The sequence below is a fragment of the Radiomyces spectabilis genome (assembly GCF_025331425.1).
Source record: "Radiomyces spectabilis strain NRRL 2753 chromosome Unknown BYT42scaffold_5, whole genome shotgun sequence".
Classification (NCBI taxonomy): Eukaryota; Fungi; Mucoromycota; class Mucoromycetes; order Mucorales; family Radiomycetaceae; genus Radiomyces; species Radiomyces spectabilis.
This window is the reverse complement of record NW_026251930.1, coordinates 906,098-925,366: the sequence shown is the minus strand read 5'-3', so window position 1 is coordinate 925,366 and position 19,269 is coordinate 906,098. Positions and strand designations below refer to the sequence as shown.

The 19,269-nt window shown below is 44.2% G+C and overlaps 5 protein-coding genes across 5 annotated transcripts; 4 read left to right on the top strand and 1 right to left on the bottom strand.

The window, feature by feature from the left end:
• Positions 1–2,302: 2,302 nt before the first annotated feature.
• Positions 2,303–3,401, top strand: BYT42DRAFT_613005 (uncharacterized protein; the record flags this gene model as incomplete). The annotated part of the gene is made up of 2 exons (XM_051571690.1): positions 2,303–2,623; positions 2,691–3,401. 2 exons carry the CDS (start codon positions 2,303–2,305, stop codon positions 3,399–3,401), a joined length of 1,032 nt encoding a protein of 343 aa, XP_051424487.1.
• Positions 3,402–4,368: 967 nt separating this feature from the next.
• On the top strand, positions 4,369–4,833 carry BYT42DRAFT_494375 (mitochondrial F1-F0 ATP synthase subunit F of fungi-domain-containing protein; the record flags this gene model as incomplete). Its single annotated transcript, XM_051564294.1, has 3 exons — positions 4,369–4,494; positions 4,576–4,738; positions 4,805–4,833. The coding sequence occupies 3 exons, from the start codon at positions 4,369–4,371 to the stop codon at positions 4,831–4,833; spliced, it is 318 nt and encodes a 105-aa protein (XP_051424486.1).
• Positions 4,834–5,105: 272 nt separating this feature from the next.
• BYT42DRAFT_494571 (RTC4-like domain-containing protein) lies at positions 5,106–5,869 on the bottom strand (the record flags this gene model as incomplete). The annotated part of the gene is made up of 2 exons (XM_051564307.1): positions 5,106–5,471; positions 5,549–5,869. The coding sequence occupies 2 exons, from the start codon at positions 5,867–5,869 to the stop codon at positions 5,106–5,108; spliced, it is 687 nt and encodes a 228-aa protein (XP_051424485.1).
• Positions 5,870–7,235: 1,366 nt separating this feature from the next.
• BYT42DRAFT_565653 (armadillo-type protein) lies at positions 7,236–11,055 on the top strand. The gene is made up of 17 exons (XM_051567884.1): positions 7,236–7,330; positions 7,399–7,461; positions 7,558–7,670; positions 7,730–7,830; positions 7,896–8,160; positions 8,231–8,278; positions 8,340–8,486; positions 8,550–8,663; positions 8,721–8,819; positions 8,884–9,114; positions 9,190–9,428; positions 9,527–9,922; positions 9,990–10,083; positions 10,155–10,258; positions 10,314–10,453; positions 10,532–10,755; positions 10,822–11,055. The coding sequence occupies exons 1-17, from the start codon at positions 7,288–7,290 to the stop codon at positions 10,951–10,953; spliced, it is 2,553 nt and encodes an 850-aa protein (XP_051424484.1). The 5' UTR covers positions 7,236–7,287; the 3' UTR covers positions 10,954–11,055.
• A 554-nt stretch (positions 11,056–11,609) lies between these two features.
• On the top strand, positions 11,610–18,616 carry BYT42DRAFT_598127 (uncharacterized protein). Its single transcript, XM_051570961.1, has 14 exons — positions 11,610–11,739; positions 11,835–11,958; positions 12,085–12,409; positions 12,500–12,737; positions 12,823–12,896; positions 12,970–13,200; positions 13,281–15,160; positions 15,253–15,774; positions 15,869–16,433; positions 16,511–16,941; positions 17,012–17,153; positions 17,227–17,357; positions 17,453–17,727; positions 17,860–18,616. The coding sequence occupies exons 1-14, from the start codon at positions 11,729–11,731 to the stop codon at positions 18,581–18,583; spliced, it is 5,673 nt and encodes a 1,890-aa protein (XP_051424483.1). The 5' UTR covers positions 11,610–11,728; the 3' UTR covers positions 18,584–18,616.
• Positions 18,617–19,269: the final 653 nt, after the last annotated feature.

Below are 19,269 nucleotides of genomic sequence, written 5' to 3'. Positions count from 1 at the left end.
TCATCCATCTTCTAGCCAAGCTGGGACGAAGGCAGACCTTGGTCTATCAGACCGTCTGGGCCGGGACAGAGGGAGAAGCGGGACGAAAGCAGAGACCTTCAAACCTCCTGCCGCTGCCGTGAAGAGCCGGGACGAAAGCAGAAACACTCAACACGTCGACCCCCATCAGAAAAGCCGGGACGAAAGCAGAAACACTAGACTGAATGGTGACGGTAGATGGGCTAAGCACAATATATGGAGCGGGAAACCCGCCAAAATGGATCAAGTCCGGTTCCCATGAGGAACCGAACAGGGAACTATCAACTTAGATCGACAAACCACAGTCAGAAAAAAAAAACTGTTCAGATACCACTCTTGCTTCCAACTGAGCATTAATACTTCCCTAGTGCCATACAAGGCGTAGCACTCATCCATCTTCTAGCCAAGCTGGGACGAAGGCAGACCTTGGTCTATCAGACCGTCTGGGCCGGGACAGAGGGAGAAGCGGGACGAAAGCAGAGACCTTCAAACCTCCTGCCGCTGCCGTGAAGAGCCGGGACGAAAGCAGAAACACTCAACACGTCGACCCCCATCAGAAAAGCCGGGACGAAAGCAGAAACACTAGACTGAATGGTGACGGTAGATGGGCTAAGCACAATATATGGAGCGGGAAACCCGCCAAAATGGATCAAGTCCGGTTCCCATGAGGAACCGAACAGGGAACTATCAACTTAGATCGACAAACCACAGTCAGAAAAAAAAAACTGTTCAGATACCACTCTTGCTTCCAACTGAGCATTAATACTTCCCTAGTGCCATACAAGGCGTAGCACTCATCCATCTTCTAGCCAAGCTGGGACGAAGGCAGACCTTGGTCTATCAGACCGTCTGGGCCGGGACAGAGGGAGAAGCGGGACGAAAGCAGAGACCTTCAAACCTCCTGCCGCTGCCGTGAAGAGCCGGGACGAAAGCAGAAACACTCAACACGTCGACCCCCATCAGAAAAGCCGGGACGAAAGCAGAAACACTAGACTGAATGGTGACGGTAGATGGGCTAAGCACAATATATGGAGCAGAAACCCGCAAACGGATGGCGTCCGCGTATTCTGTCGCCACGGTCACGTGAGAAAATAATGCTTTGTGTGGTCAGGCTCCTGACGCTGCAGTCGTTCGTGGCGCCGCAGTCCTTATTGTACGGTATCATATGCATCAATGCTTAAGTCCTGAAGAATATCGAAGATAGTATTGTGCCCATATGTGTTACACTAGAAATGGCGGAAAATCAAAAGTACGGGTGATGAAAGAGAGTTGAAGAAGCTTCAGGTTGTGGGGTGCTCAATTATGGAATAGAACAGTTATAAATCGCGTTGGAGGGTCTTGTGTAAACTTCCTTTTTTTGATTTTACGCTGCAGAAGAAGTCACGAAAAATTGATTGGAGGTGTGATGGGTTCTTGGCGCTGATTCTTCTTAACTGTGGTTCTTCCATCAAAAGCTCAACAAACGCTTGACACAGACACTCTCAGTGCCTCTATCATGCAACTTATCGGGGATAGCATCTGAACCACTCAGACTCAGGTGGCCAAAAACAAGCACTATCATTGGCGGTAGCCCAGAAACATAGCTATCAGTGGATTCCCAAGGCACGATCGCTAAATCAAAATAAAAACCAAAAAAAAAAAATGCGACTTCTTTTTTTTGGCCCATGACACAAAAAAAAAGGCGGGAAAACCCGTCGGGTCGGGTCGTGACTGGGAATCGCGAAAAAAAGATATGACTTTGTTGTTTCCAAGATCCCTCTCTTTCAATTTTTTCTTACTGCACCTGTAAACGACCTGTAACAATCCAACTTTTTAATACATTTTGCGTGTTTCTCGTACGTATACTATGTAGTTTACTTTGAAATTCTTGTGGGCATTCCCGTTCTTTCATTGTTACAATGTTGCAAAATAGAAATAAGGCTCGCTGTTAATCTAGCCAGGAAGGGTTTCAAGAAGTACAATGGGTCAGCACTGTAGTGAGATTCATTATCTTTCGAATCACTTCGTATTTTTATTGTCTTCACGTACTTTTCAACATAAAGAAGCGATGGTTCATTTTTTGACGAACGCGACGCGTGTAATGGCCATTTTCCTTTTTTGAACGTGTCATAACTAAAAACGAAGCGTTTTGATTGGATAAGAAATTGACCAAAGCCAGTGGTCCAAGTTTGGATGAAAGAAACAAAAAAAAAAGAAAAAAAAGCTCCTAGTCATCACTTTTTTTATTATTATTTATCATTATTTCCTTCTGCATACTTGCGTCTCAGTTTCCGTTGAATTTGTAATGACAAGCGTTAATGCAAATGGAGCCGATTCGACATCGTCGATTTTTGACGATGAATTAATTTTTAGCATTACCTCCCATTCGACGACTTCGTTGGCCATGCATCCTATGAATTTAACGCCATGCAGTGGATTATCCCGATTAAGTATCGGATCGCAGTCGAATACGCATTCTCGTACAAGGCACATGTCGTACCAGCGTCCCAGAGTGAGCTTCAACGATCGACTTATGAAAGCTATACGAGAAGAAGCGCCCGACCATCCTAATTTGACAATGGTCTTGGGTCAGGATAAAATCAGTTTCGATCAATTCGATAGCTTTGTAAGTGACCAAGGCTCATGATCCAATGTCAGCGTATACATTTCCTTACTGTGTAATGTTACTTTAGAAGGAAGATGAATCGCCTATCTCCCAGCCAGAAATGGAGGAAGAATCTGATGAGGAAGATATTCGCAGCTTTTCATCCGGTCCAATGTCCCTTTCTCCCGATCGTTTCTGGACACGCGGTTCACTATTCGATGACCAGCACAATACCGATGATATTGACGGGCTAAACGAGTCTTCCAAATCTCATACTATGGAGCTATCTCCCAAAGATATTTTCGACGACAGCGAAACCAGCAACAGCTCTCAGCCCACTTCCGTAGACTCACATTACGATCCCAGTCGTTCATGGATCACGCAAATATACGAAGACAGCAGTAGTGATTCGGAAGAGATGATCCCAAGTAAAGAACAGGAAAATAAGGAGAACATTGAAGCAGATAACAATGACGATGATGGCGCAGATGAGGAAAATCGGCCGCCACGAGTATTTGGAAAAAGAGAACATCGAGCGAGTCCTGTAAGAATTCGATACACCAAACGACATGCCAATCGAACTTGTCCACCCACCAGCAGCACGACGGAACGTGATCCTTTACAAGAATTACCGATTGAAGAATACATCTCTGACGAAGCGAAACGGGAAGAAAGTCCACGAAAGAAATTATTCATTGAGAAAGGCGGACAAATCACGGCGGCCCCACAAAAGATCCGGTTCATGCGTTCGTTGTCTCCCACTCGCAAAGGGAAAGAGCAAGCACAGTCCAGCACCTAATTTTTCCTTCTTCCCACTCTGCCCCCCCTCCCCCTTTGTAAAAGTCTGACCGAACCTTTCCTTTTATTTCATACCACTTTTTCCCCATATCCATGTAAACTTTGTATAGCGACTTATTCATCTGGCGTGGTTTTCCACTTCATCGAACTCTTCATGATCTCGATGTCTTTTTTCCTGTTTGTCTATCGTCCTCGTTTCTTTCCTCCCTTTCTTTTATCGCATTGCAGTGTACGTTTTATAATCCCCTTCACCCGCATTTGTTCCCTTGACAATCGTCCCTCTGTTCCGTAATCACTATTCCATCGCCAAGTTTCATTTTCTTTCCAATATTAAGCCACACTCAAAGCTACACACAGGCACTGTCACACACACACAAACAGAGGACAAGGATTTATGAATTGAATACCTCCCTTTAGCTTCTTTTTTTTCCTCTCTTTCTTTTATATTTATTCACCTTCACTCATGGCAGCATCCTTCAATAAATGTGTTTTTTTTTGTAACCAAAATTATTATCACTCGGCATGATCTCTCTTAAAACAGTCTTTTTAAGCGGTGTGCTACTTTACTATAGTCTCAAGTACGAGCAATGAATTTTCTTATAATGACAGATAAAGTACAGTTATCTTCATGATGACTTTTTTTTTTATCGATCGTCTGCTGGATCCAGACATTAATACTGTGAAAAAAAAGCGCATTAGCCTATATTAATAAGCCACATGATCAATCACATAGTGCTTTTCTTTTTAACTGCTGGACTTGCTTTGCTCTGCATGTGCCATGAAACAAAAAGATTTGCTAAGGCGTCAGCAACGAAAAAAAAAAAAAATCCACCCTGTGGCGGAGACTGAACTTATGATGACGTTGCGATGGCTGGTTGCCAGCGGGGAAAAAGAGAACGGACCTGGGGGCTTTTGGATATCACCCTGGACAAAATATTTTTTTGGGCTGTTTCTCTCTTTGGACCATAATGAACGCCATCTTCCGTCGCGCCTACACCACCAAGAGTCTTATCCCTCCCAACGTGGCCGCTGCTACCAAGCTCTCGGGATCGGCCAAGGACGCTCAGATCAACCAATTGGTCGATTTCTACAAGGTAAAACCCTCAATCCTCCAATTACTTGTCTTGCAATGCAACTCCTCCGGTTCTGACAGTTTCCTTTCTTTTCTCGGATAGAAATTGCCCAAGGGTACTGTTGAAGCCTCCAAGCCCTCCGGACCTTGGGCTCGCTACAAGGCTCGCTACATTGATGGCGACAATGCTTCCATCACTCCCTTGCTTCACGCCGTCTTTGGTATTTTCGTCATCGGCTACACCATTGATTACAACTTCCACTTGAGTAAGTGAATTACTTTCTTTCCTTGCTTGCCCTTGCGCATTTATACTCACTTTTATTTGTCAATAGAGCATCACAAGAACGTCGAACATCACTAAATATGACACATAATCATGATTTCTTCAATAAAACGTGTAACCTTGATGAAAATGTACACGAAGCGCCCCCCGATTCAAAAGAAAAGCAGTTATCGATGTCAGAAAAACAACTTGCACATCTGTTTCGAATCAATTCCCTGGATAACCCGCCAGAAAAAAAGAAATCTGTGTTATTTGTCGGTTGAAGATGGAACAATAGGGCATTTCAAAACTGTGTATGTAAGAAGGGGGAAGCGAACAAGAGGAAGTGAGAGGGTGAGGAGGATGGGTAGCTAGTCTTCAGCGGAAGAATCGAACGATGCCTCGGATTGGTCGTCTTGATCACCATCATCATCGTCTTTGTCTTCATGCGCAGATGGTTCATGAGCGTCAGGATACATCATATTACCATATTCCGTACTTTCTTGCATCACATCCATGGCCTGTTGGGTGATATCCCGACCGTCATTGCTTGACTGCCGATCAGTCAAGTCTTGCTTAATGAGGCGATACCCTACTTCTGGTAACAACACCTGTTGCATATATTCCAGAGGAAGCTGCGGCTTGGTCATATCTTTTGTCAAATAATTGGTATTGATAAACAGCTTTTGAAGCTCCCGCAAAATGATCGAAGCACCTTTGGGCCCATAGTAACCCGGCTACAGAATAAAAAAAGTAAGAGAAGTGCCCCTTAACTTTTTTTTTCCCTCTCCCTGTGCCAGGTGCAAATACTTACCAGTGTTGCATCAAAACGCTGCATCACACCCATCGTACTTCGTGCCTTATTTTTTCCCAATGTCTCGTAAGCTTTCAAAGCAATATTGCGGTAAGGACTGTGTTCTTGGCCAAGGATCACGGCTTCAAGTTCGTTGCGCATACGATGAATTCGGCCCTTGAGTTGATCAAAGTCGATGAAGGACGGGTATCCCTTTTGTCTTCCTTCGGGTTTCACGGTGATCTCGATTTTATGCAAATGGCAAAAGCTTTCTTGTTCTTTCCTCGGTATATTTCCTTTTTTGATGAGGAAGGTTGTACGGGTATAGACATCCTGTTCCATTTGTGCCTCTTTATCGCGACCGCCATATTTCTGCACGAGTTGCGCCAAAGCTTCTTTGACCAATCGGGGTAAACGTGAAGGTAATTCCTCATGGCAAAATGCACAAGAAGCTAGCAACGGTTTTCCTATAAATTAGCGTCGAGTCGAGTGAAGGGAACAGTTGGATAAATTTACCTTGACGCGTTCGATCGTCCAACGAAGATTGCATTGATGACTCTTTAAACTTTTGCAGCATTTCTTTCGCCAGTACTTTTTCCTCTTGCGATTGGCCGCGTTGCAGTTTAGGTAATTGCAAGCTATTTGCCATGGTAGAGCGTCGTAAAGAAGAGCTGGGTGCCTTGTTCACACTGTGAGCGAACAAATCGTTCTTCTGTTTCGTGGAGGCTTTGGCTATTTTCGAGTCGCCTTTTTCACCAAATGTGAGTCACCACAATGCTTCCATCCTCAAATAATTATCTGACAAACCTAATACCACTCGGCTCTTCGGATACTCGTTACGAACGTCATGCGTTTTGGACCGTTTGACGGTCTGACTCGGACGACGTTCAGGGGATGATGCTCTTCCTTTACCACTGGGTCGAGCGTAGATGCTCGGTTTTGCACCCTTTTCACCGCGGCGGGTATCCGAAATCATGTACGGTATTGGTTTGTGATGACAGTGTGGTGCTTGTGTGTTAAATCAAGATGGATGCAAAAAAGCTTTCAGAGAAAGGGCTGAACGCGGAAGTTAAAATACTCGTCCCACACGTGATCTGGTTATCTGGTTTTTTCTTTCTTTGCTTAGAAGAACATGATGGAGGCCTTTTTTTCTGTTGATGGGGGTAGTCAAAGTACAAGATATGAGTTCATGTTGCTCATATTCTTGTTCAATAGCGCTTTTTCAGAAGTGGGGCACTGGCATGCTTCGTAAAGTCGTAAAGTCACTGTCCGCCAAGCATCATTTTGTGTTTGTCATAATGCGTTTATAAATATGATATATCGTTAGGTTTTATTGTGCTGCAATATGACAATGTTTTATAGGACGTTGTCTTGACAAAAATCAAATCTACCTGTTTTAATCTAACCCTACCAAGACCGCTTCAAAGGTATACTCAACTGCGAAAGAGGCTGCTGATAACCCCTATTTTTAGTAAATTTACAAAGCACTTGTATTGTATATAACGTGTAAATATTTGGGTGTACGGCTTGTTATTGCCTTGTATAGTGTGCTGAGATCAGAACACAGTGATGTCGATGGAAGGAAAACTGATGCTGGTGGAAGGACCTGTCTAAGCGGAGTTCATATTCTAGGGGCGACCCGATTCGGCAAAAAGCAGTCGCATATCAAACGAAAAAAGTATGCTCAGAAGAGAGAAAAAAGGCGCTGGCACTGGACAAAGCAAGTTTGCATCGAGTCATTACCAGTCCACCAGCACAGCATGAGTTACGAATCGAGAGGCTACAACCGATCGCGTCACGAAGGTACTTTAGGTTACCGAACTAGAAAGCTCATAATAAGGAACCTTCAATCTGACATTTGTGCACCTTAGGTGGCGGTCGTTACAGAAGAGGATCCGGCGGACATCACGGAGGCGGTGGTCCGCGTTACAGAGGTAGGAATAAATGATACTGTACCCTTACCGGCCGACATTGAAACGTGTTTCTTATCATTCATTCCTTTTTTTTTAAAAAAAAAAAAAAACAAAAAGATGACCGAAGACCTTATCGACGCCCGTACGATCGCGAACCTTCGCCTCAAAACGACGATGTGGACGACATTGAAGTGCGTTTGAAGGGACTTATTGTCAAAATTGGTGACAAGGTAAACGTTGGATTGACCTACTTTTTCGAGTCCATTCATCCCTCATTTATTATCTCTAGATCTCGCCTGAACTTGAAGTCAACTTGAACAAAATGAAAAATATTCTGGATAACGATTACGCCAAGTATCCCGATACCGTTCAAAGCACAATGAAAGCATGGTATGACCTCATAGTACAACTGTGGGAAACGATAAGGGGGAGGGAAAACTGACTCTGGGATATAGTATCAGCGAGATTCCTGCAAAAGCCCCGGTGTATGGCTCACTGATGGGTTTATTGAACGTATCGAATAACGATTTAGTCGCACGCCTTATGACCGATTTTAACAATCTGATGCAAGAAACCGTGAGCAGCTGCGACTGGTTCAAGCTGAAGCAGTTGATCCGCTTTTACGGCGAACTGACGAATGCTAATGTGATCACCTCCGCAGCTTATTGCAACCTCCTCAACGATTTATTAGCCGTCTTGGAAGAACCTCATCTTCTTCGAGTAAGCTGAATATGCAATGTGAAATTAATTATGCTCTGAACTAACATGGCATGCGATTGTTCCTCAAAAGCGTCGTGCTGACAGCGCCGTCTATATTGTGTTATCCACCTTGCCTTGGGTAGGTTGAATCATCCTTGATTTTTTTGGTGTCAGTATATCTCATGGTACTGAATGAATAGAGTGGCAAAACATTGAGCGAATCCAATTTCGAGGATTTGAACCAAATCCTCAAGAAAATTGAATTATACTTGCAGCAGCGAAAGGAAAGCGATGCAGTGGATCTTTTGCAGCAATATCACGGCGATGACTCTGTGTCAAACCAGGATGTACGTTTGATTTCTTTCTCAATGACAATGTCACAAGATATTAACGATGTTTTGCATGATCAGTCATTGGCTCACATTTGGGAATTGATTCAACAATTGCAAAATAATGGTTGGAACGTGGATGTCCTGCCAAAGCCTTATCGCTGGTTCCGTCAAGAGTTCGAGGCAGCAACACAGGTACGCTAAATGATTGGAGAGGGTGTTACACAGTGAATTTAATCCGGTGCCATACAGCATGAGATTCCTCGTTTGGAGTTGCCTGCCCATTCTGATACTAGCATTTATTGCACCCCCACGAGAATTCTGAATCTCTTGATGGATGAAAACAAGCAGGTAACGCAAGTCAATGATTGATTTCTCTATTTCGTCGATTTTTCTTATTAAAGCGGCTTTATAGAGCGTGGGTCACTTGCCGGATCATATGAGCTTAAATTATTTCATATTGCAAGATGTCATTGTGGACACCCTCCATATTTTCGAATCCAACCGCAAAGAATGTGCCAAATACCTTATGGGTATCCCCAACAGCTTCGAACCTGGTCACTTTGAATCATCATCGTCCTTGCAGAGCGCCGATCGAATGGATGAGGATGAGGCCGGTTGGAGTTTGCCTGATCTGTTGTTCGAAGTAAGTGAAGATACTGATTTTCTCAGTGTGGGAGCCACAACTTTGTAACACTCTTTTTTACTTCTCTTTTCATAGGTGATTATAGCGCAAATGTTGGCGTTGCCATCGGCTCCCTATAGACAAGTATTCTACAGCTGTATTCTCATGGAACTTTGCCGCGCAGATACAGCCAATTTCCCTAGAGCATTAGGTCGAGGTGTCAAAGTGATGTTTGAGCGATTGCCCAACATGGATGCCGAATGTGTTTATCGTCTGTGGTGTTGGTTCTCTCACCATCTTAGCAACTTTGGTTTCCAGTGGGATTGGGATGCTTGGTAAGTAAATTAGTAACAGTATAATCATGAGAGAAAGCCACGAATTGGATTCAGAAAAAAGCAGAGCTGATATGTATATATTTTATTTGCGTCTATAGGAAAGATGCGTTAAGTTTGGATCCGCTCCATCCTCAATTGTGCTTCATCAGAGAAACTTTGGAAAAAGAGATTCGCCTGAGTTACTATGAGCGTATCAAGTCCATCATCCCCGAGGCTTTCCGCAGCGTCATTCCTAGCGCTGCACCCGCCCCTGATTTCAAGTATAAAAACCCTGAAGACCCACTTCACCAGTCCGCAAAGACCATGATTGAAAATATGCGTGCCAAAAAGACCGTGGAAGAAATCCGCGCTATTCTGGATAAAATCAAGGAAGATCAAGCCTCACAAGGAATCAGCGAAGAAGAACAGAACAGCGCTGCTCGCGAAGTATTTTTGCATTCACTTTTATTGGTCGGCAGCAAGAGTTTCTCCCACGTGCTGAATGTCGTTGAACGGTAAGTTCATTGAAACAAAGGGCGAGTATGGATCGACGTTGCTGAGAGAGCTCAACGCAATATGTAGTTATCTTGAAGTGATGCGTTACGTTAATTCCACTCCGGAAGCTCGTCTACACACCGTCCAGGTGGTAGCCTCTTTTTGGAAGAATAACACCCAGGTAAGCATGTTAAACTATGTCATGTTTCAAATATCCACTAACAAGACTGGTTTCCATTGTTTGTCCCCCAGTTCTTGGGCATTATATTAGACAAGCTTTTAAATTATCGCGTGGTGGATCCAACCTCTGTTATTGCTTGGGTTTTTGAAGCGGATCAGTTGACAAATGCGGGACGGTAATTTTCTATCGATGGGAGGTTTTTATTTTATTATACTGATGACTATGTATAGATCTTATCCTTGGGAGATCCTGAAAAATACACTAAACAAGGTGGTCTCTCGAGTTGTGCAGGTGAAATCCAAGTTGGAAAGCTTCCAAAATCTTCATACCGCGAATCAAGCGCGACGAGCAGAAGAGCCTACAACAGAGAGTAAGTGAAAGAGAAGAAAGAAATGCACATATCGCCGATGAAAGAAGAAACTGATAAACTGACTTTCTCGTCATCTAGTGGCACAAGCAGAAGCTCAACAGGAATTGGATACGTTACGCATTGTGGAAAACTCGCTTGCTATTGTTACCCGAGAAGAGAAGGAAGTGTTTATGGTCGTGTATCAGAAATTCGTTCATGTTTTACAGGAAATGCTGGTTTCCTATTCTGCACAAAGCATAGATCCCAATCAAAACTGGACATATTGGTGGGTGCTTGGATGGTACAGAGAAGTGCTTCGCTTGGTAAGTCCCCATGTGCCGTGCTAGGATGATTTTTTTTTTTTGATTAACTTACAAACCATGCCACAGTATTTCAAAGAATGCACCGGTTTTATGACCACCTTGGAAAGCATTGTGTTTACTCCCGATATCGATCACCGTATCACAGGTGTCTTTCAAGAGATTCGATCTCTCAGTCAAACGTTCAGTTCAACTGTATAATAAGCGGTTACATAATAAAAATTTTCACCTGGTCACCATTTTTGTGTGTTGTATGTCTAGGCACCAAAAACTCTGCGCAAGCGAAAAACTCATTCAAATAACAATGGAAAATGATTCCACTGTTGAATTTTGTGACCAATAGAACGCAATATCGCAGATGCCCTGAAACTATGCTGTTATTGTGAAGGCAAAAGGCCAAACAGACCATCTTATACAACTACAGCCCACTTTTCCCAGGAAAAGATAACGATCCATAAGAAACAGTGCAATTTCTCTTACATTTTTTTGGGCCAACTAATTCATTTGTGAGGTTTTCTAGTAAAAGCAATGTTGCTGCTTGCTATTGGCGGTATCCGTTCCAAATGAACTACTTATCTGACATGGGTAAATAACGATTAAAAGATCACCCTGGGCTCCTCCTTCTATGACACTATTTTTGCAGTTTCGTGCATTTCTTGATAAAAAGTAAACGAAAAGTAGGTGAGAAAAGAAAGAGAGTTGGGCATTGACTTCAGTAAGCCTTTTTTGAGTGGATTGGGGAAGGTTGAGGCGGGTGGATGTTGTGCGTTGCTGCATCCCTTTTCAATGAGCGACTATCCTTATTTGGTAATGACAATTTTTTTTGTGACGCTGTCCCCAAATCCGAAAAAAGTGACCCAAATTTGAAATATATAAAGACTCCTGCTGTGTCCCCCTTTGCATTGGATGTGGAAAAATCTCAAAAAGCCACCCTTACCACCAAATTATAAGTCTGTGAAAACGGGATATTCCTCTGATGACGACAAGGTAAAATCCTCAGTTTCAGACTGATAAAACCTCACGTATTCCTGCCGCCTTACCCTTTCAACTCACACTTTACCTTGTTCATACACGGTCACCAGACTCGATCGTCTAGTACTTTTGCTAGATACTGGGTCAACCGCAGCAGTTAGACGAACCGCCGCCCAGCAACTAGGCGAGATTCAGAAACAGCATCCAGGCGAACTTTATAATCTCTTATCCAGGGTACACTAAAGAAAAAACAGTGAACAACTCACTTGACATGACTTGGTCGTTACTGACGTTTCTTTTTATTGTTTTTACTTCGGCGTTCCCCTTCATTTTCTTTTTCGTTGTTGGTTTTGGTGTTAGGTTGTCGTTCACTTGCGAAGCAAGGCATGGGATACACGATGGGCTGCAGGTCAAGCACTGGAAGCCATCGCTGCCAATGTTCCTGCGTGGGAACCTACAAACGAAGTGAAACAGGAGCATGCACCGGATGAGAGCAACGATACCCATAAGCTGACCTTTGATCAGTTTGATCTCGCCTCCGTTCTTCAGCATGGCAAGCTCTTGCTAGGATCAGCCGGTAAAGAATACGACATTGACTTTTCCGACATGACTCCAGAAGAACGATTGCAACTTCAGCGACGCAATCTCAGAGAACGTTTAGGTTTAGGCAGTCAGTTTATGGACGGTAAGGAGATACTCTCTGCTTTTTTTTGCGTAGCGTTGAATGTGAATAACACCCCATGGCTAATCTAATCCACGATCGTCGCTATTACAGTGGACTTGTTGGACGATGCCGATTTGGACACTCGCAAACACGGCAAAAAACCGGCTCATTCACCTTCGCCATCCCCATCCAATTCCAGTACCACATCCACAGCCAACACCGCGACAGCACCCGTTGCGCCCACACCGGCCATTGCTGAGATTAACATGGCAGGTTTGTCGGCACGTGAACGAAATATGCTAAAGCGTAAAATGAAAAACGACGCCAAAGTGAACAAGAACAAGGAAAAGTAAGCTGATCAACCCTCCTTCCTTTGCTATGGTTGCTTTTCGTCAAACCATCGCTCAACTCGACATTGTACATGTTTTTATTAGAGTTCGTGTTGTCGCGTTGCAGAGCAAGCCAGAAGCCTCGTCTTTGAAACCTGTCAAAATGGAAAAGAGAGAAGGTAAGCAGAATTCAACTTTAAAGGCTGTGTGATTTGGCTGATGGATTGATTCATTCACACGTCCTTCAAACAGAATTCGACATTACAGCTCAACCACAGTCGGATAAACTAGTCGTGGAATCCAAAAAGACGTCTGCCACAGATGATGCATCCTCAACGGAACAGCAGCAAGATTGGCCCTTTAAAATGATTTGTGAACATCTCTGTATGGATCTCTTTGACCCAACCTGGGAAATTCGTCACGGTGCCGGTATCGGTCTTCGCAGTATTCTCAAAGCTCACGGCCAAGGTGCAGGCAAACTATGTAAGTGCATCTACATTAGATAGATTCTGTTCCTCTGGAAATACTGAAAAAAAGGCGTCTTCTTTTTTTTTCTGGCGCAGTGCATATGGACATCAAAAAGAACGAAGAACTGCACAATATTTGGTTGGAAGATGTGGCGATTCGATTGCTCTGCGTATTTGCTCTTGATCGATTTGCCGATTTCATTTCCGATCAAGTCGTTTGTCCAGTGAGAGAAACGTGTTCGCAAACGTTGGGTGTGGTTTTGCAGTATATGCAAGTGGATGCCGTTCAAAAGGTCCATGCCACGTTGCTGAAATTGATCAGTCAGGACGGTCCCGCTTTTGGCGGCCGATCCATTTGGGAAGTGCGTCATGCCGGCTTGCTCGGATTAAAGTACACCGTCGCGGTACGTAAAGATCTCGTTGAGACTTTGGTGGATGGAACCACCAGTGCAGTTATTCTTGGTTTACGTGATCACGACGACGACGTACGAGCTGTCAGTGCCGCCACTTTGCTACCTATTACAGCCGAATTCGTCCGCATGAGTTCGAATGAACGGGTACACACGGTGATCATGACATTGTGGGATTGTCTCATCGACCTCAAAGACGATTTAACAGCCTCCACCGGTGCCGTCATGGATCTGATTGCGAAAATGTTTGAACAACCCGGCGTCATGGATATTGTTCGCAGTGGATGCTCTTTGGGCAATCTCGTCCCTCGTCTCCATCCGTTTTTCCGTCACACAATTACCGGTGTCCGTATGGCTGTATTAAATACCTTGGTCACGTTTCTGGAATGCGGAACCGCCGCCGAATGGGCCGATGAACGTATCTACCGTCTCGTATTCCAGAATCTGGTCGTAGAGGAGAAACCCGAAGTGCTCAAGAGAACTTTGGATGTGTGGAGAGGATTGACGATTGGCGGTTATGTGCCACAGCCTTTGGTGCTTCAGGGCACACAGACATGGCTCGGTAGTTGGTTCGAAGTTGCCATGACGCCGATCGGGCAACCATTGGATGTTGCTACGCATTTTTACAAACCTCCGGGAGCGTTTGGTTTGGGCGGGAAAACGACCGTGGACAAACCCGGCAAAAAGTCAGCTGCCAGTAGCAAGAAAGCGGCCAAAACCAATGGCATTGCCGGGGAAAGTTTACGCATCGGTGAAGGGCTGGAAGAAGACGCAGGGCATAATCTCGACGCAGGCATGATTGCCCAGGATTTCTCCTTGATTACCGTCGAACAAGTGATGCGATGCCGTATTGCTTGTGCATCTGCGTTGGGTATGGCCATGAGTTGTTGGCCCGATGATTCCATGGAGCTCTCGTACCAAGGTGTTTTATTGACGCTTTTATCATCTCAATGGGCATTAAAACGCCAACTGGGTGCCATGGTCGTGGAAGAATGGGCCAAAGCCGTATTACAAACACGACATAATGCCAAACATATCAGTCACGCACCTCCGGACGCTCGATTAGCGACTTCCCACAAATTCCCTCAGACACTCTCGGAAGCTATGATTGCCAACCTCGAAAATTCAACAACAGACACCACTGGCTTCTACTTTGAACTTGTTCACCTTTTAAAACGCATTCGCGGTGAAGCCCAAGCTCTGATCAACGGATTTTCCGAAGCCAAGATTCCTGCCAATACACTGCCTGCATTACCGGCCTTTGTCATGGGTGAAGTGCCTCAAGATCAAGGTCCCTTGTTCAGCATTGAAACAGCCAGCTGGGTCGTCAGCGAATTTTATCAGAAAACGCTTATTCAGATTCCCAAAGGAAAGGGTAAAACCGCGCTTCTCAAATCGCTGGAGGAACGACAGCATCGCGTCGTTGCTTCCATTGGATACTATGAAGGACTCAAGCAAAAGGTGGAAATCAATGTGTACTCGGCTACAGCAGGCGCCATTGTTGAATTGGGCGTTCTTCCCTCAAAACTTAATCCCATCATTCGCAGTATCATGAACAGCATCAAGGTAAGACATCTCCAAGCACGTGTGTGTGTGGGCGGATATGGGTGTGGGTGTGTGCTTGGGGACTTCGTGAAGCTGACATGCATTTGTTCTAGTTTGAAGAAAACGCTGAATTACAACAGCGATCGGCGGCCACACTGGCGGATCTTATTGCGCTTTGTGCACGCAATGGCGGTAGAACCAATCCCACCGATCTGATTCTCAAGAATTTATGCATTTTCCTCTGTTCCGACACTGGTAAAACGCCCATCCTCGAAGAAAATCAAGCCACTTCCGGTATCTTATCGATTCAGAAAGAAGATGTCACGAAAGCAGGACCCGCCAAAGAACTCACGCCCGAACAGAGTGAAGCCCAATTGATGAAACGAGGTGCAGAAACCGCACTTCGTGAACTGTGTGATCGTTTTGGTGCCCAAGTGTTCGTCATGGTACCAAAACTGTGGGAACGAATGACATACAATCTGAAGCAAATGTTTGCGCCAGACAGCAATGTTTCTGATGTGGCTGCGGCGGATAAAGCCATGAGCGCCGACATCTCATTGGGTCAAGAAGTCATTGACACCATCACAGTGGTTACCACAGTGGTTCCTTACATCTCTTCGGAACTGTGGCCCAAGGTAAGTACGCCTGATGAAGCAATCTTTGTGGATAAGCTTCTCCAATTTAAATGTTGTGAGTTGTCGCTAATGATCTGATTGGATTTTTGATTAGATGGTGGAAATTGTTCCCTATGTTTGCAAAGCGTTGCAGTCTCAGTATGCGGTGATTCGCCAAGTGAGCGCCCGATGTCTCGCTACGATTGCCAATGTGGTGACCGTGCAAACAATGCAATTACTTATTGAACGAGTCTTGCCGCAGCTCGGTGACGCTTTGAACGTGCATCATCGACAGGGAGCTGCAGAATTAGTGTATCATTTGGTGCAAACACTTGATACAAAGATTCTGCCCTACACCATCTTTTTGGTGGTCCCGATCTTGGGACGTATGAGCGATCCGGACGAAGCCGTACGATTAATTTGCACCAATTGCTTTGCTCTTTTGATCAAACTCGTGCCTTTGGAGGCCGGTATCCCCGATCCTGAGGGCATGTCGGCAGCACTGCTCGCTCACCGTGATGAAGAACGCAAATTCTTGTCCCAGCTATTGGACAGCTCCAAAGTCGAAAACTTTGAAATTCCCGTCAAGATCAAAGCTGAGCTTCGTAAATATCAACATGAAGGTGTTAGTTGGTTGGCGTTCCTGAACAAGTTCCATTTACACGGTATTCTCTGTGATGGTATGTGCAACTGTTGGGTTAACGTTTCAAAAATGTGATCTTGCTTTTCTCATTCATGTTTTCCATTGTATCATCAGATATGGGTCTTGGTAAAACTCTTCAATCTATCTGTATCCTTTCAAGTGATCATTATTTGCGTGCCCAGCGTTACGCTGCCACTCAAGCACCGGACTCTATTCCATGTCCATCGGTAGTCATTTGCCCGCCGACCTTGACGGGCCATTGGTATCACGAAGTGCTCAATTTCTCTGAAAATTTACGCCCTCTTCTGTATGCGGGAGGTCCCACGGAGCGTAAACGACTTCGCGCCTCTCTAACGAAATACGACGTTGTCATCATGTCTTATGACATTATTCGTAACGATATTGACGACTTATCTCACATCACTTGGAACTATTGTATTCTTGATGAAGGCCACATCATCAAAAATGGAAAAACGAAAATCACAAAAGCTATCAAGACTATCAAATCCAACCATCGCCTCATTTTATCCGGTACTCCGATTCAGGTACGCATAACACATTGGTTTCACAGAGAGAGAAAAAAAAAAAGGAAACTAACATAGGGAAAAAAAACAGAACAACGTCCTCGAACTGTGGTCATTATTTGATTTTCTCATGCCTGGATTCCTGGGAACTGAAAAGATCTTTAATGAACGATTCGGTAAACCGATTCTGGCAAGTCGGGACAGTAAGAGTTCATCCAAAGATCAAGAAGCAGGCAAGTGAAACGCTTTTTTTTTTCTTTGTTGACGCGGCAGCTTTTATTTACCGTGATAAAAATTGCATTACAGGTGCGCTGGCGCTGGAAGCTTTGCATAAACAAGTTTTGCCCTTTTTACTTCGCCGTCTCAAAGAAGATGTACTACATGACCTACCTCCTAAAATTATCCAAGACTATTATTGCGAGCTCGGTGATTTACAGGTAAGAACTAATTTATGTGACACTTGAGTTTGTTTCCCCTTTAGGAGTGGACCATATGATCGTATCTAACGAGTCATGGGGCCATTCTCTCTTAGAAAAAACTTTATGAAGAATTTGCACGTTCACAAACAAAGAATGCAGTGGAAGCCGATCTTGAAGCGGAAGAACCATCAACTGATCAAGTAGAGAAGAGTGGCAAATCCGCTACCCACATCTTTCAAGCATTACAGTATCTTCGTAAACTGTGCAATCACCCCTTGCTGGTGGTCAACGAGAAGCATCCCAGTTATGAACGGGTAAAGCAAGACCTGGCTCGATCCAATACATCATTGCATGATATTCACAACGCACCAAAACTATTGGCATTAAAGTAAGTGGGACGGGAGGGTGCCCCTGGTTCGGAGAGACACGGAATCAGATTGGAGCACGAAAAAAAAAAGTCATAGGGACAATGAAATCTGATATCATTATCATTTATTTGTTTGTCTAAAAAAACTTTCAGGCAGCTGCTTGGCGAATGTGGTATTGGTGCAACGACCACGGAAAACGAGTCCGATCCCGCAGCGATGGCGGTGGGCGCAGTGAGTCAACATCGTGCGTTGATTTTCTGCCAACTCAAGACGATGCTCGATATCATTGAGAACGATTTGTTGAAAAAGTTGATGCCTACTGTCAGTTACCTTCGACTGGATGGGTCGGTAGAAGCGAATCGGCGCCATGACCTTGTTCAAAAGTTCAATGCGGATCCTTCAATTGATGTCTTGCTATTGACAACGCATGTGGGTGGACTTGGGCTTAATCTCACGGGGGCGGATACCGTGATCTTTGTGGAGCATGACTGGAACCCCATGAAAGATTTGCAAGCCATGGATCGTGCACATCGTATTGGTCAGAAAAAAGTGGTCAATGTGTACCGATTGATCACGCGCGGCACATTAGAAGAAAAGATCATGGGTCTCCAAAAATTCAAACTTAATATTGCCAACACGGTGGTGAACCAACAAAACGCCGGATTACAGAGCATGGACACGGACCAAATCTTGGACTTGTTCAACGTGAACGAAGAAGGCGAAAAACGTCGAAAGAAGGCTGCCGCGGAAGCCGCCGCCGGCCCAGACGGCATGGGTAAAGCCAAGGCGGTTATTGAAAACTTAGAAACACTATGGGACGAAAAAGATTACGAAGAAGAATACAATATTGATAGTTTTATCAGTAGTCTAAATTAAATAAAACCATTCACAATTTTATTATGCATCATTACATCTGCTGCAATTCTTTGCACTAACCAAGCTGGTTCTAATGTATCATTGGGAACAGCATGGCTCGATAATAATGATGATACAATGCAATTGGAAAGGTACATCTTGTGGTTCCTGAGATTTTTCAGCTTCGCCGGAAAATCTTTTTGCAATCGGCTCAGTTGACCGGAGCGAACATTTGTCATCGGCTTCACGGCATTCCGACAGCAAAAAACTTTTGGCATCCGTAAAAGCAATTGTTATGATTATCAGGAGATCCAATACGAATAATTCATCGGTTCAACTTTTTGTTTGTATTATTTTCACTGTGTTTTTCTTTTTATTTGAAACTTGTGTCAATGAAAGATGCCAAGCTATATTTAACGGACTTTAATGCAGCAATCATCATTGGCTAGCTAGCTTCATACAGGGAATATAGATGTATGGGGATAACAGATAGACAAAAAGATATAGAATGCAATGTTATGATGAGGGAATATTTACAAGAGAGAGAAGGAAAAAAAAAGAGATGCGTGCTGTATGTACAATGATCAATGCAGATTTGTTTCCCAGGAAACTTTAGATATTGGTGTTTCATTCAGTGCTTGTGGTGATTCTGACGCTGGTGATGGTGATGGGTAAAATAAGGACAGTAATCTTCGTGAGAGAATTGC

Coding starts and splice junctions, on each gene's coding strand:
- BYT42DRAFT_565653 (XM_051567884.1), top strand. CDS start 7,288: ATGAGTTACGAATCGAGAGGCTACAACCGATCGCGTCACGAAG. Junction 8,161..8,230: donor AAGAACCTCATCTTCTTCGA/GTAAGCTGAATA, acceptor GTTCCTCAAAAG/CGTCGTGCTGACAGCGCCGT. Junction 8,664..8,720: donor AGTTCGAGGCAGCAACACAG/GTACGCTAAATG, acceptor GGTGCCATACAG/CATGAGATTCCTCGTTTGGA.
- BYT42DRAFT_598127 (XM_051570961.1), top strand. Junction 13,201..13,280: donor CCAAGGTGCAGGCAAACTAT/GTAAGTGCATCT, acceptor TTTCTGGCGCAG/TGCATATGGACATCAAAAAG. Junction 17,154..17,226: donor ATCCAAAGATCAAGAAGCAG/GCAAGTGAAACG, acceptor ATTGCATTACAG/GTGCGCTGGCGCTGGAAGCT.